The sequence below is a fragment of the Seriola dumerili genome, unplaced genomic scaffold (assembly GCF_002260705.1).
Source record: "Seriola dumerili isolate Sdu_G_001 unplaced genomic scaffold, Sdu_1.0 BDQW01001449.1, whole genome shotgun sequence".
NCBI classification, from domain to species: Eukaryota; Metazoa; Chordata; class Actinopteri; order Carangiformes; family Carangidae; genus Seriola; species Seriola dumerili.
The window spans coordinates 736,650-752,660 of NW_019175704.1; the positions used below are offsets into that span (position 1 = coordinate 736,650).

Sequence of the window (16,011 nt, forward strand, 5' to 3'; positions counted from 1 at the left end):
ACAAAAACCAATTACGCACGCTTTGTCAACTCCAACCGGTGTCTTCCTGGCTGCGACGCCAGCTGCACTTAACGCGTACATCTTAAGTTATGGATTAGATGCTTATTCTTGGATTTAAAAGTGATGGGGAGGCCTCACGCTTCGAGGAGCCGCCGTTACGCACAAGACTGATGGACGCATCAAATCTAATGTTCAACAATCAACACCTCAACCCCACCCCCGGACTGAGTGAATGAAGGACGGGGGTTGAAGCATTCCTTTCATACTGTCGGAGAAGTGATGGTGGATGTTTATGCGTCTTGGGGGGATAGAGGAGGGGGAGATGACAGGACAGGAGGGTGGGGTGGATACAGATAGAGGAGTTGGGATGGCATCATGTACTTAACACTAATGTGGCAATCCCAGATCCAGCTGCATCTAAATGTCTGTGTCTAAATTTAATGTGGACTACAGTCTGGAGTCTAGATTATCCTGAAGTGTATGTGAGCTGCTGACATTATGAATGAGGAAAACGCAAGCATGTGTTTGAACAGGTCGCTGACGGAGATGGACCGCTTCAGCAACCTGGAGGACATCGACGTTACAGCTGACGGGAGCCCGGTTCTGAGATTCCTCATCTGCCTCGTGTACTCGGTGGTCTGCGCTGCGGGTCTCGTGGGCAACCTCCTGGTCCTCTTCTTCATCAGGGTGAAGAAAGAGAGGAAGAAGTCCAGAGTGAACTTGTTCGTCCTCAACTTGGCAGTGACGGATCTGCAGTTTGTTCTCACCCTTCCCTTCTGGGCCGTGGACACCGCGCTGGACTTCAGCTGGCCGTTTGGAGACGCCATGTGCAAAATCATCCTCTCCATCACCGTGATGAACATGTATGCAAGCGTGTTTTTCCTCACTGCCATGAGTGTGACCCGCTACTGGTCACTCGCCTCTGCCCTGAAGAACAGAACCGCGCGGGAGTCATGTTCAGCCAAATGGATCTGCGCAATTATTTGGACACTGGCGACTCTGGCCACTGCGCCGACGTCTATCTTCTCAACTGTTAGCAACGTAACTGGGGAAAAACTGTGTTTGCTGAGGTTCCCAGGTGGACAGTATTGGTTAGCAGTTTATCACATACAAAAAATTCTTGTAGGTTTTGTTTTGCCAATGTCCATCGTGTCCATCAGCTACATCATGCTGCTGCGTTTCATCCGCAATCGGAGTATGAAAACGAGCAACCCCAAACGGAGATCCCAAGTCACAAAATCTGTCACCATCGTCGTGTTGTCCTTCTTCCTGTGCTGGATGCCAAACCATGCCATCACCTTTTGGAGTGTGCTGGTCAAGCTCAACTTTGCAAACTGGGACAGAGCGTATTACATCGTCCACACATATGTGTTCCCACTGACCGTCTGTCTGGCGCACACCAACAGCTGCCTGAATCCGATTATTTACTGCCTCATGAGGAAGGAGTTCAGGAACAAACTGAGAGGTCTGATTCACAGAGGATAGAGTTTTTGGAGCGGTGTGAATGATTGGACGCAGCGCGAAATGTGTCGGCAAACAATAACCAAGACGCACCGGGAGCGCACGACATAGAACGCGCATGGAGCGAGAGAGGAGACCGGTCAGAAAGCACAATCAGGACTAACAAAGTCATTTCGAGACTATTTGCTAGATTCTGTTCATTGAGACTGTTCCTTTCATCGGCGCTTCTTGTCTTCACAGGCTTGCGTAATGTGTCTAATTTCTACAGAGAAACCATTGAAGCTGCTTCAGGGCTTTATGCACATAAGTTGCTCATTTTGTGTAAGAATACTACACGTATGATCACTGCGGCAATGCTTGTTAAATACCCAGTAGGAGTGATGTACCTCTAGTAGTCCACAGTCAAAGTGACTGCGTGCGTAATTGCGCATGACAATCACACGTCTTAGTGTGCTGGTGTTATAATTCAACAGGTGAAACGTGGCTGAGCGCTTTCTGCATCCATTAGGAATGTCTTAGTGAATAATGTAACCGTGCGTGTTCATAACACAATCATGGCTATAAACATCACCTCATCACCTGCTGAGGCAAAGGGGCGAAAGACCTAAATAGGTTAGCGTGCCCAAAACAGTAGGACAAATATATGAAATATGATTGTTGTAAATACGCCAAAACAAAAACTGTATGCACTGTGTGTGACAATAAAAATGTACTCACGCTTTCACACAGGTCAGTTTTGCTTGTAAACCATAACTGATGGTGATGAAACAGATTTGATTAGAAGGTTTCAACGAGTTACAAGGGGCTGGTCTTGATAATAGTGAACACACTACAGATGTGTTTGCGTCCTGCAGGTTTCACTGTTCATTCAGAAGTTGACCACTGCAGCTGGCAGGCTCAGCCATGCAAAGCGGGCGGATGAAATAGACTTCATGATGGATTTTTAGCTCAACACCAAAAACTCTTCACAATCACTCATTAGAAAAAGAGCCGGTTGCACGCCCGAGCACGGCATGAGCCTCACGTGCGCAAAGGCCTTACTGAATAGGTTGGCGAGCTGCAGCGCACGTGCACACACAGCTGGGTGTCATGTGTACACATTCATATCAGAAACTAGGCTCTATTTCTGTCTGGCAGGATGGACGCTGGCTGCTGCTGCGGATTGAATTAAGTGGACGCGAATGTAAAATGTTGAACTGAACAGAATGCGAGGTGAACGATTCCTGTTTTATTTACATTAGTATTTAAAGGAACCATCAAACTGTTGTATTCAGATGTATTGACGTGGATTTTTATGTATGTATTTGTTAGTTTATTCTTATTTATTAGTCAAGTGTGTTGTAAAGATTTTGTTGTCTGATTGTATGTTACACCGGTTGTGTCAGTGCCAAGTTGGAATTATGTGGATCAGATCCATTAAAGAAATCCAATAAAATGAAATAAAATACAAAACAGAACAAAATAAGTCATCACTTTTGAAATGGTAAGACAAAGAGGTTTAAATGTGTTTACTGAAAAAAGCCCATAGTCTTATTTTCCCAAAGATGCCCCTTCCAAACTGAACATGCCTTTGGGAACTGTAAATATCCAGTTTTTGTTCTGGACCTATTAAGGACACTTGAACTGACACAGAAAAAAAAAGAGACTCTCCTGTGAATAAATGTTGTTGTGGTCATATTTCACACAAGAAATGGATGATTCATACAATTGTATGAATGTGTGTGTGTTTCTTTTTACCTTTACCTGGTTCGTAGTTCTTCTTTCTTTTCCCATTAGACATCTTGTGATCCTTTAGAGAAGGGCCCTGATTGTATCTAGCTCCACCTGGAGCAACTACAACAGTAAAAATGCTGCTGACACATTGATGCATCAAGAATAATAAGCAAATACAAACTCAATAAACAATCTAATAATGTCATATATAATGATATGTCAGTCAGAAGGGTCAGAAAGTTTCAGGAGAAAGAGTACTTGTAGTTCTGATACATTAACACATTTTGAAGTTTCCATTTTGCTGATAATATATAGTATATTGTTACTTCTATAGGCACATAACTTTTTCACTTGTAATTGAGTATTTTAAGATTGTTGTATTGGTGTGCCAGTCCTTGGTCCTTCTTCCACCAATGGCAGCAGGGCTGGACAATGTGTATCTTAGGTAAGTCTCAACACCTCAAGGTAATACAGTTGGGATTAAAAGGCAGGAGAAGCACCAGTGTAATGTTGTCTATTTCCCAGAGGACGTCAATAGGATGCTGGAATATTGTCCAGAAGCTGTGTATGAAGTCTTATAGTTTAATTTTCCACCAGGATTTGAAAAAAGAAAAAAAAATGCCTTAGTGCCTCTGATCTCTGCTGCTACTTTAATCATGAGGATGATACTGTAGACCTTGTAAAGGTCAGTTCCTGTTGACATTTTGGAGGAAACGCAGTTGTTAAAAGCACCAATCAGGCCTCCTCTCAGGACACTGAAATTGTGTTCACTGTGTTCTTGAGAAAATGAAGGTGGAAAACTAGGAGAAAAAAATTTGCAAGAAAATAAGGACTCAGACCATTACTGTAAAAACAGTCCTCTAATCAACCCCGGTCATTCCCACCAGTTACTCCATAAATAGAACTGATCTTGCATGGCATGTTTTCAGTGTTTATCGCCATTATGCACTGTTATTGCTATAATAAACCTGAAGAAGGAAAAAAAAAGGAATGTGACTGCACTTGTTTCCCTGGTCATGCTAGCAGCATTAAAATATTTTCTGTTTCTTCCTTTTTTAATTTACAACAGTAACTTTATTTGATATTTATGAGATAAAAATTCGCTGCTATTTAACCGTTACATAATAAGCAACTATTTATCCTTTATCTAAAAGTTAAATATTATTGAAATCCCTGAATATACTGTATATATAATTAATCTATTACCTGGCCTTGATATAAAGCATTACTGAAAATCCTATTCCATCCAGACACCATTAAACCGCTGGTTTAATCTTTAACAATATATTCTATTTTAGATTATCCTATGTTTTTTAATATAATGTATTAATCTGAAATGTAACTATGGCTCACCCACACAGATACATAGCTAGTTGAGTAAATTGTGGAATATTTCCCTCTGAAATGTTGTGGAGCATAAAGCATAAAGTGACAGAAAATGGAAATACGCAAGTAAAGTAGAAGCACATTGAAATTGTACTTAACCGCAGTACATGATGTACAATTTATTGTATGTATAATTTATTTTCCAGCAATGCTTTTGTCGTCATGCAGACAATAAGTTTTTCTGAGGAACAGAAAAAAGGAAGATTATCGTTATAGTAGAAAAAAGCTCACAAAACCCAGAAAAAGACTAAAAAAGGCAATGTTTTGGCTCTGCTGGGTAAATTTTCAACATGACCAAGGACAAGGTATACAAAGGCACAAAACTGATTGAATCCTATTGACATGAGAGTGAAAAGATCAAATAAAGAATACACAGCAACACTCATAAGGTGACTCACTGACAACATTTATATGATATTATTCACCTGTTTCAGACTCAGAGGATCTGAATCAACAGGAAGGGAAAGAAAATACAATGTATCTGCACTATATTAGGCGGTATGAATTGTGAAATGTGTTCAACTTACTAGAACTCACTAACACTGAAGTTTTCTCTGACTGCCTCATTGACCTTACTCAGGAGACACTTTGATTGTGAAAATGTTTCAATCTTGTCTATCTCTTGGTTGTGTACTGCTCTCAGATGATATTATTCAATTCAGTAATTATTCAATGAGTTCCAATTGCTACAATGAACAACGTACACTGAATGTGTAGAGAAGCCTATAGTTTATCTAATGTAAAAAAAAAAGAAGGCTGAAAAAAGTTATTTATTGAGATGTGATGCAGTAAAACAGGTATTTATGAGCAAAATGTTAACAAGTCATCAACAAAGGGTCATGGGTTTCTCTTTATGATTTTATCTGAAAGTGGAACCAGTTCAATAAATGCCTTGAAGATATTTTTCTTGATATTGTAGGCTGTAATGATTCTTTGCCTTCTGTCCTCATCAATAATCGCTACAGGATAGTTCCAAAAATTTTCCATTTTAGCTTGACTTTGCCTCCCCAGCAACAGATAAACATTGTTTGAGATGTTGAAAAGATGTTTATTGGTCTTTGATGGGTAATTCATTATGATGGTAAGGCTGGTAAGGACTCAGTAGCGTTTTCTGTGTCTTCCAACCAGCACTATATCTCCTAGTTGAAACAGTGGTCTTCGTTCTGACTTCACATCTTCGTATTCCATGTCATTCCTGTTTATCTCTACTTAATTTGCCTCATGATGGCAAAACATGGAGCAAAAAAGAGAAAATGACATTAGCGCCTGTCATTCTGCAGTGCAGAGACTCTCAATCATTGGTGTGACACTACATGTGAAAAACTGATAAATCAGATCTGTCAGTGCTATTAAAAACACAACACAAATGTATGCTGAGATCCAATTCACATGACAATGTGACAACTCAATAAGTTCAGAGTTCATGAGAAATTGCTGACCTAAAAAACATGGTCTCAGGCCAGACAAGGCTGAGAAACCATGGTGTAGAGAAGCCACAAAAATGTCATCTTTTTTCAGTCTGCGGCTCAACAACGCAGCTAAGTTTACTAAACTGAAAGGCTACTGAGAATTTTGGAAACTTTTGGAATGATGTAATCTTACACTGACACACAACATATTGAACCCACTTTTTTCTTTCCTAAGACAGGTCAAGTGTCATGATTCATGTCTGGAAAGGTTTCTCATACCACAGCCAAGAGGGCCGTCTAGATGTTCACTGGCACCTATCAAGCCATTTGGGGCATTGCAGTTTGGCCGTTCCTGAAAGCAGAGTTCTCAATATATAAACAAACAAACACACAAACACTTCTTTTGTACAAACACTTCTTTTGTGTATATATATGTATATCTTTTGTTTTATATTTATATATATAAATATATAATACATATATAATATAAAACAAAAGAAGTGATTGTTTTTACGAGTTTTAGGAGGAACCCCTGAATGCAGCACACCTCGGAGGCTTCGTGGTCAGGTGACCCAGCAGCAGCAGGCAGGCCAGTCTCTGCTTCTCCTTCGCTTTGGCTCCGATGTCGGAGGTGTTTGTGCCTGGAAGAAATGGGCTCTGGCAATGCACGAATTTGATCATTCAGACATCCGACCAGTTGAGTCTGTGAATGGCGCCAAAACAGGACCCTAAACCTAAATTTCAAGAAGGTTGGTACAGAAAAACGGATGAATCCCTGGAAGGGGGCGGGTTTGTTGTTGTTGTTGCTGCTGCTGCTGTAGCTTGATAATAGTGGTCTCCAGGGAGGGGGACAGAGCCTTTATAACTGCACATAAACATAGAACATTAATTTAAACACACCCAAAACTGACACATGTAAAGGCGTAGCACCTTAGAGTAAAGCTAAATGTGTAAATCAGACGTTAACGCTAGGCTAACGGTTAGCTAGCCTGTTATTTATGCTATGCATTGTATCGTGGTGTGTTTTTCATCCAAGCCCTCACTTTTGTTTTTCCCTCCTCGCAGGTGAAAGAGTCCTGTGCTTTCATGGGCCATTGCTGTATGAGGCAAAGGTGTGTTTCAGTGCTGCATGCGTGTTTTGAGTGAAATATTAACTGTAAAACAAACGTCAGCCAACGATTGACGCAGGCCTGTGTGTTTTCTTGTTTTACAGTGTGTAAAGATCAGCATAAAGGATAAGCAGATTAAATACTTCATTCATTACAGCGGATGGAACAAAAAGTGAGCAGCTTGGTTTGGATACAATATGATTTTCTGTCCTTTTGTGCTCACCCCAGATCCCCTGCTCATTGTGTGTGTGTGTGTGTGTGTGTGTGTGTGTGTGTGTGTGTGTGTGTGTGTGTGTGTGTGCGCGCGCGCGCGTGAATGAGTGAGTGAAAAAAACTACGATTATTTTCATTGTGATGGAGTTTCAAGGTTTTGAGGTGTGTTTCTTTTGCAGCTGGGATGAATGGGTTCCTGAAAGCAGAGTTCTCAAATATGTGGACAGCAACCTTGCAAAACAAAAAGAGCTTCAAAAGGCTAATCAGTAAGTTTGCCTTGTTGTACACAGAGGGTAGAGATGATGATGAGACCTCTGTTACCAGGTAAAATTAATCCCTGATAGGTAGAATTTCTTTTAAAAACAATGTAATTTGTACTTTGTCAATTAAATGTTGACTATAAATGTATTATTATTTGTTCTGTTAGTTGAAACACATCACTCTTGACAGCACAGTATATGGACAAATGCCAGTTAAGTTTTTTATGTAATAATCCTCACAAATTTTTTCCTCCACAGGGACCATTATGTTGAGGGAAAGATGAGGGGTTTAGCACCAAGCAAGAAGATTGCTGCTGTGCAGCAGAAAAATGTTGATCTGTAAGTGTCAAACTTTCCCACCTAATAATTCAACATATTGTAAACACTGATGTCTCCCATAGATTAAAATGCAGATGTCACTTTAGTCACAGTTCCTATTGAAACATTAGCCAGCCGAGCAATCTCAGTGACTGAAGCTCCTGTCATTTGTGTCCCAACGATGAAATCTCTTTCAAAGTCACTTAGATCTTTTCCTCTTGTCATATGAAATCATTCATTTTTATATATGCCACAGAGCATGATTGGGTTGGATGTTAATTACTTAATTCTACCATGAAGCATCTGCATTCATTGTGTTTCTCCACTCATTTATTCAGGTTTTCACTTTAATTTGTCACCCATCTATATGTACTGAATGTAGTCACTGTGCAAATGTTAAGTATTGTAATATCACTCACAATGTCTTTTTTTGGCTCTTAGGAAAGTGAAAAAGGCAAAACAGAAGAGTAAGTAAAGTGTTTCTACATGAAATGTTAAAAGTAAATTTTAGTCACATTTTGTTTGTGCAACCCAAAATCACACATTTGCTCAAAAGACAGTTTGTTTAGTCACTAGAATTACACAGCAATGATTGTTCTTGCCATTCTAGACATTCAGGCACTGTTCGATAATAAAATCGAACGGCACAATATTTCCTATCATATGCAAAATTTTTCATAATGGATCTATTCAGTAAAAGAAGTCACTCTTACTTTAACAAACTACTGGAATGATCTGACAGACTTTTTTAATAAACCCACTAACCTTAATTTCTACATGATTTATAAGCTGTAATGTGTGTCATGTTTAGCCCCAGGGCCGGGTGAGGGTACCAGCAGTGGGGAAACGCCACAGGGACCACGGAAGAAGAGGGCTCGGGTCGATCCCACTGTGGAGAGTGTATGTACTATCAGTAACGGGTAACCCTGTGGACCCACATGGAAACATACCTACCTAATTATATAGCTTAAACATTTCATAGCATAGCAGTTTGTTTCTTTCTAAAGCTGGAAAGAATGTAATGACTTTGTTTTAAGGAGCCATTTAACCACTGCGCTTCTGTACCGTTAGATATTGAAATCACAACTGATTATTTGGCTCAAGAGATCCTTTCATACAACTGCAGACTAAACTTCCTGAGGAGTGAGAAGAGTGGGGAAATATTGAGATGTCAGGATAAAAATGTCCTTCAAGGTTCCAAATGACTGTGAAATTTAAAATGATGGGCTGTTCGTCCATGTTCTCTTTCATTTTGTCTGGCTCATAAAGTTTGATGAGTAGTCAGTTATTCATGTATGAATGTGACCACTGTCCCTTGTGGGCCACAGAAGGTGACTGCTGATTGCTCTTTCACCACTTCTTCCTGTGTGCTCATATTGTTGCCTAGGGGAGAAGAATGGCTTTGTTTGCCTCAGAAAGCTAGAAACAGCATAAAATGTTGGCACCATGCAGCCAGTAGTAGAAGAAATGATGACCAGCATACAAACCAGGGTGTCTACAAAAGATAACAGCACTTAATGTATAGAGATGTTACAATACCATTTTTACCAATACCAATTCTGATACCCAAACTTGTTTACTGGCCAATTCCAAGTACCAATCTGATGTGTCGGAAAAATTTTTAGTATATTACTAATCCTGTATGGATGTGATATGATTGCTCTAGGTGTTGTATGGCATGGATCAGGTTAAACCCTTTGTAAAACATGAACAAATGCATGAATGCCATAGAATCTGACTTGCATGCATGAAGGAATAAATAACAATTCCTACACTGGATGTCCTAACACAAGTGCCCCCCCATGAAATGAAAGCCTTGCAATACCGTACATGTTGCCTTTCTTTCTGGTGGCACTTTCAAATTTAACATATTGCCAAATTGCTGACATTTTACTATTGGATAACATTTTACGTTTTTTTTTTTTTTTTTTTTTTTTTTTTACGATAACATTATTTACTGGAAATCAATTCTTCTTCACAAACTTCACTGTACACTAGTTGCCAGTGGCAACATAGCACAACTTCCTGTGTATGCTACTGTTTTAGAGCAGCGAAGAAGAATTAATTTCCAGGAAATCTAGGTGTGAGACTACAAAGTTTGCCAATAAATTATGTAATATCAGATCGGTGCATAGACTTGTGTACTTGGCGATACCCAATACAGTATTTTAGGCAGAATCGGAGGCATTTCTGATACTAGTATCTTGATATAATTCAGTTGTATTAAAAGAAGTGTAAATATAAAAGAGAAAATATATGAGAAAAGAGAAAATGTCAATATAATTAAAGTGTATACATATACTGGCATTTGATAAATAGCAATAGAAACTGGAACAGGGAATTTTAACCTTGAACAGTGAGGTAAAGCACCTGTACTAGTCTTTGTTCTCTGCACTTCTCATTTTTCCTGTTATACTATACAGGTACCATGGTTGTGGGAGTAAAGCTTTGCAGTCATACTGTATGTACTGTACTTGTGTGTTTGTGTGACGGACAGACATTGCTGCTCCTAAACAGAGGGAAAAAGAAAGAAAGTTATTTGTGTGTGTGTGTGTGTGTGTGTGTGTGTGTTTTTGTTTGTTCAGGAGGAGATGTTCACCAACCGTGTGGAGGTGAAGGTGAAGATCCCCGAGGAGCTGAAGCCCTGGCTGGTAGACGACTGGGACCTCATCACCCGACAGAAACAGGTGAAAAATAATAGCACACACAAACCATAACAAGTTCATATGTTGGCTGTATTTTTACATCAGCTAAGGTCACCTCATGACAGTAAAGAAACTGTGTAAATCTTTAGAGTTCATATGGATGTCCTGCTTTACCTAAAAAAAAATACCTAATTAACAACAGTTTTTATACGTAATGGTCATGGAGTGAACCAGGAATGAATCACTGTGTCAGAACCAATATTGATTCTCAACTCTTTTGTCAGGAAATACTTAAATCTCCTTGAAATGCAGATTTATTCCTTATCTCATATTTCTTTAGAAACTAATTTGTTATGCTCCTGAAAGTTGCCTGCACATGGTACAATGTACTTTGAAATCATACCACATTGAAGTGGACAATTAAGCTTGAAAAGGACCCTCAAAGTGAGGGAAACAGTGATGTTTTGTAAATGAAAAGGTTTGGATAAAAACAAGAATTTTCTGTTGCTTGCAGTTGTTTCACCTGCCTGCTAAGAAGAATATAGAGACTGTCCTGGAGGACTATGCAAACTATAAGAAAGCAAAAGGAAACTCGGACAATAAGTAAGAATAAACACTTCCTTCAGTTGATGTGAAACAATGATATCCTGTGATAATCTGCTCGGCGTCCATCTCACTGTGCCAACTGTCACAGTATGTTCATGCATTCATCTCCGCTTTGTGGCATGAATTACAAGCAGTTTAAACACAAAACTGTGCAGTTTACCCAGCATGATGACACTTGCGTACCATTTCTTCAGCTATAATTTGAGATCTAACCTACCACAACTAATGTATTTTCCACATCTTAGTCTACACTGAAAATCATATACACTCTACTGCTGGGCATTTTCTGGTGGCATGCCACATTTTTGCAGATGTGTCGTCTACCAATACCATTTGATTTTATTCATTTCAGTAGATAATGAAAATCAACTTGCTAAGATTGGATAAGCATGCAATGAAAAGCATACTTAGTTTAATCTGAGTTGTGTTTTTGTGCAGAGTCGAAAACAACCAGATCTGAAAGTGTTTGCGAGATGTGCTCGTCTACGAATCAGATAAACATTTTTCTTTCTTGGAGGTTAGCAGGACTCATTTTGTGTGGTTTTATGGGAAAAAAAAGAAATTAAATGAATATATTTTTTCAGTATATCTATGATCACTGCTTTTCAGCACCAGAGTCTCAAATATCCAAATTTCTTTCCTAGCAGGTGAACACACCAGACTGGCTGATTTCAACTGTTTAATCTTCATCACAGCGCAACAATTCAGTTCAAACTTTATTATCATATGTACAGGAAACAGACACACAGTACAATGAAATTCTTTATCTTTAAAACCTCCTGAAATGAAAATTTAACTTTGACATAAATAAACCCAAACATGATGTTATCTTTACTTGATTTCCATCCCAAGCAAGTTTTCAAATCTATACGATCAATGGCTCTTAAAAGCTGCATGTCTCTAGTGATGAAAGCTTTCTCCAGAGTAATACGTGACTTTTCTCGTCTTCGTTCACTTAGGGAGTATGCAGTAAACGAAGTGGTGGCGGGGATTCGGGAGTACTTCAACGTCATGCTGGGTACACAGCTGCTTTACAAGTTCGAGAGGCCGCAGTATGCTGAGGTCCTGGCTGAACACCCAGACATGCCGATGTCTCAAGTTTATGGAGCCCCGCACTTGCTGCGCCTATTTGGTAGGGAACCTATATATACTGCAACAGGCACAGGAGACACAGGTGTGACCGGAGTGACTGAATGGATTGTTTGTGCTTTCAAAAAATTCAGTGTGATTCTTAGAAAATTCTTTTAAGAGTCACATTAAATTGATTCTTAAACAATTCTTCTAATACAGGTACAATACCAAACGTTCCAAACATTCACTGAAATAACTTTTACAAGAGGTTCTGTACTTCAAGCCCCCCTCTAAGTTGAACCAATATCTAGAGGCTTGAAGCACAGAAGCCTGGAGGTACAGAATGTCCACCATTTTGCCCATTGTTAAATAAGCTTAAGAAAATAATTGGAAGATTATTGATAATGAAACTAACTTAGTTTTATGGCTACGCTCCACAGTAGGCAGCATAAATAATACATGTGCACAGCTATTTGCTCTTTTCCATGCATAAATAAACCTCATAGTAATAATCAGGTCAGCTAGTTGTTGTCTCATTTACTATGATACATTTCTCTAACATTATCATTCAGGTTATTGATAATTGCTGAGGTGAAATTGAATATCACACGCTAAGACAACTCATCTTATTTGACTAATGATCTTAATGAACACCTCTGACTTCGCAAATACGCAAGAGTCTTAACAAGTCTCAAGCATAACGCAGCAATAGGACAAAAGAAAGAGTGGTTATTATTTGAGCAGAAACATTTTACGGTATCATATAATGAAATATTGTATAGCTAATTTCCGGTATCTCCCAGTAGTGATAGGACAGTTATGTGAGAATGATGCTTGTCTGAGATGCTTACTATCTGCAACATAATGCATGTTAAAGATTATTTTGAAGTCAGATAGATAGATAGATGGATAGATAGATAGATAGATATGCATGCACTATAATTTGTGCTTCCAAATAAATTGTCTCACACACTTTGTACATTTACACAGTATTACAGAAATTCAGTTCTGAATCTCCTGCAGCCTACAGTCTCCTTCTGCATTGTTCCTCACATAGATTGTTCCCCCAACAGTTCGTATTGGAGCCATGCTGGCCTACACTCCACTGGACGAGAAGAGTCTGGCTTTGCTGCTCAGTTACCTCCAAGATTTCCTCAAGTAAGGTTTAACTCCCACCACACAACCACAGACTCCATAAGACACATAAAACTTTATTGTCATTGTTCTGCTGTGTAAGACAACCACACAATGAAATTACAATGGTACTTCCTGAGTTCAAAACAAAATTAAAAACAATTAACCAAAATTAAAAAGTCAAAAAGAGCAGTACTCTGGGTGAAGTCTGGTGTGCTATTAAACAATAAAATAAATAAAAAATAAACAATTAGCAGCAGCTTACATTTAGCAGCAATACAATAGAGCGTAAACAATGGTTTATTCTCAAATGTCACGCTACATCCACATTCATATTGGTGCAGACAGGCTTGTTGTAAATCCTCAAAGCACACACACACACACACACACACATATTTCTTTTTCTCAGGAATTACACTGCTATTTCATACTGTCAATGAACCAGAAAAACCACATGTAGAAAAGACTTTTGTAGAGATCCTGTGTTAGTTTGGCCTGATTATCGGACTAGAAAAGCTGTGACTAATCCTGTCACAGACATTTTTCTGTAGCTTTATTCATTGTTTGCAAAATACTGGTGATGGCTGTCTGGTTAAAACATCTGTGGACACACTACTGATGAAATACATTGAAAAACATGATAAATGGGGCGTCGCATAGCTCAGTGGGTTACGCAGGCGCCCCATATATAGAGGCTCCAGTCCTCGCTGCAGCTGGCCCCTGGCTCGACTCCCGCATCGGAAGGCCCTTTCCTGCATGGCATTCCCCCTCTCTCGGCCTCCCCATTTCCTGTCTCTCTACTGTCCTGTCCATTAAAGGCACAAAAAGCCCCAAAAAAAAAAAAAAATCTAAAAAAGAAAAACATGATAAATGATTTATTCCTTTTTTTTTAAATAAATTCTTCTACTGAGTTAGACACCATAACCACAATTCTCAGGGTTAGGGTTAGGAATGAAAAAAAAATCATTTCTTTTAGAAGTTGTACATTTATTTAAGTAAACACCTATGGTTTAGCCTTGGGCCTCAATATACTACATAAAAACATTACCCCTCCTTCACCTAGCCTCACTTTAGTAATTTCCCTCATTTTCTACAGGTTGGTTATTCCATATTTAAAAAAAAATATTTTGTTTTAAACCGGCTTTATCTGTCTGTTTTCCAACTGTCCACTCCCCAGTGGATTACTTTGTGTGAGTCCTGCAAACTGTTTCTGAATTTCTTCTCACATCTAATGTTTATCCAGAAAAACCATATTTAAAACCCAACTGGATGAGACTCATGTTGGGATGCTGATTTGAGATGATTGAGGGCTGAGTGATAATCTCCCACTCTTTGAAAGTCTGCTGCTGTGCAAATCTCCTCTGGGGGAGAGGCAGGCAGACAGCCTCTGCTATCTTATCCTAGTATAAAAATCAGTAACCATTTCTGTCTGGCTTCACACTGACAAACAATTTTACGTGTCTTCCAGGTACCTGGTAAAAAATTCATCCACCCTCTTCAGTGCCAGTGACTATGAGGTTGCACCCCCAGAGTACCACCGCAAGGCTGTGTAAGAGCTCTCAGTACACCGTGCTCCTAACAAGGCACGTCATCCCCCTCTCCCAGCCCACATGTAAAATAACCATTACTACCCTTCTGAGTGCAGACTTCGATGAGATTTTTCACTTGAACTGATGCGCTTCTACCACAGTGGTCTCAGGAGCTTGGCAGAGTTGAGTAGACAAAAATTTGAGGAAACCTTTTGTAGCTCACTTTTCTCTCCCTTTGCCTTTTTTCTCTCACTTCTTTGAAAAGACACAAGAAAAAAAGTTTCTGTTGAACAGTGACTGTTTCCACAAGCAGCTCTTTGGTGTTTTTGTGCATTCCATCTGATAGATATTTGTTACTGTTGCATGTCTGTATTTATTAGTGTTCCTTCTGCCACATGAGGTGCAATTTAATGCTGGACCACATGGTCAGCACTCAGCAGTTAATGTTTTTGTATCTGTATCTTGTGTATTTGTATCAATTTGTAAAAAAAAAAAAAAGTTTCTACACGGTCTCTACATTGTTTACTGTGGTCTCTTGGTGGTATCTTCTAAATTATTTAGTGTCATCACTGTTCTTTCAAGATACATTTTGCAATTGCAAAATTTGCAATTTGCATTTTGTTACTCACCTATTCTCATTGAACACATAAGACATCAAAGACTTAGCCCCTAGAATATGATTTAATATTTATCTGAAAAGACAGTGAGCAAAAACATCCATCTTTCATACACGTGTTCAGTTCATGAAAAATAAAAAATTGTGCAAGTGCCACGTGAAGGAGCAGTAATCAAGACAGTTAGCCAGATTAATATGCAAATGATACAACATGCCCACAACCATGTCTTTAACCCTTTATTAAGCAAGAGCAAAAAGTCACAGGGCACTCCTGAGCCCAACACAGGCATTACTGGCAGTTAGTATAGTTAGTATAAAGTAGCAGACTACAAATAACATATATATTAATATATGTATGAATGTTTATAATTATGAAACCCATATCCTAACATAGAGATTCTCTTAAATTCTCCAGTGACATTCTCCAGACCAGTCATTCAGCAGTCATTTGAAAATGTGTATAGGAATATGTAACACTAAAACACAATATCAACTGGCATGATTCAGGCTTCCAGATCCTTTACATAAGTAAAAGTAATAA

At 39.0% G+C, this 16,011-nt stretch overlaps 2 protein-coding genes across 4 annotated transcripts; both read left to right on the forward strand.

Moving 5' to 3' along the window:
* The first annotated feature begins 406 nt into the window (after nucleotides 1-406).
* On the forward strand, nucleotides 407-3,125 carry LOC111238675 (relaxin-3 receptor 1-like). The gene has a single exon (XM_022768307.1). The coding sequence runs from the start codon at nucleotides 499-501 to the stop codon at nucleotides 1,483-1,485; it is 987 nt and encodes a 328-aa protein (XP_022624028.1). The 5' UTR covers nucleotides 407-498; the 3' UTR covers nucleotides 1,486-3,125.
* Nucleotides 3,126-6,548: 3,423 nt separating this feature from the next.
* Nucleotides 6,549-15,352, forward strand: LOC111238659 (mortality factor 4-like protein 1). 3 transcript variants are annotated; one of them, XM_022768278.1, is made up of 12 exons: nucleotides 6,549-6,718; nucleotides 7,035-7,081; nucleotides 7,183-7,250; nucleotides 7,471-7,557; nucleotides 7,810-7,890; nucleotides 8,311-8,336; nucleotides 8,681-8,769; nucleotides 10,455-10,556; nucleotides 11,029-11,117; nucleotides 12,080-12,252; nucleotides 13,249-13,349; nucleotides 14,794-15,352. In XM_022768278.1, the coding sequence occupies exons 1-12, from the start codon at nucleotides 6,679-6,681 to the stop codon at nucleotides 14,833-14,835; spliced, it is 945 nt and encodes a 314-aa protein (XP_022623999.1). In that variant the 5' UTR covers nucleotides 6,549-6,678; the 3' UTR covers nucleotides 14,836-15,352. The 3 variants fall into 3 exon arrangements, with proteins under 3 accessions (XP_022623999.1, XP_022623998.1, XP_022624000.1); XM_022768277.1 differs by having other exon boundaries at nucleotides 13,265-13,349; nucleotides 14,794-15,348; XM_022768279.1 differs by lacking the exon at nucleotides 6,549-6,718 and having other exon boundaries at nucleotides 7,057-7,081; nucleotides 7,471-7,615; nucleotides 13,265-13,349; nucleotides 14,794-15,349.
* The last annotated feature ends 659 nt before the right edge of the window (nucleotides 15,353-16,011 follow it).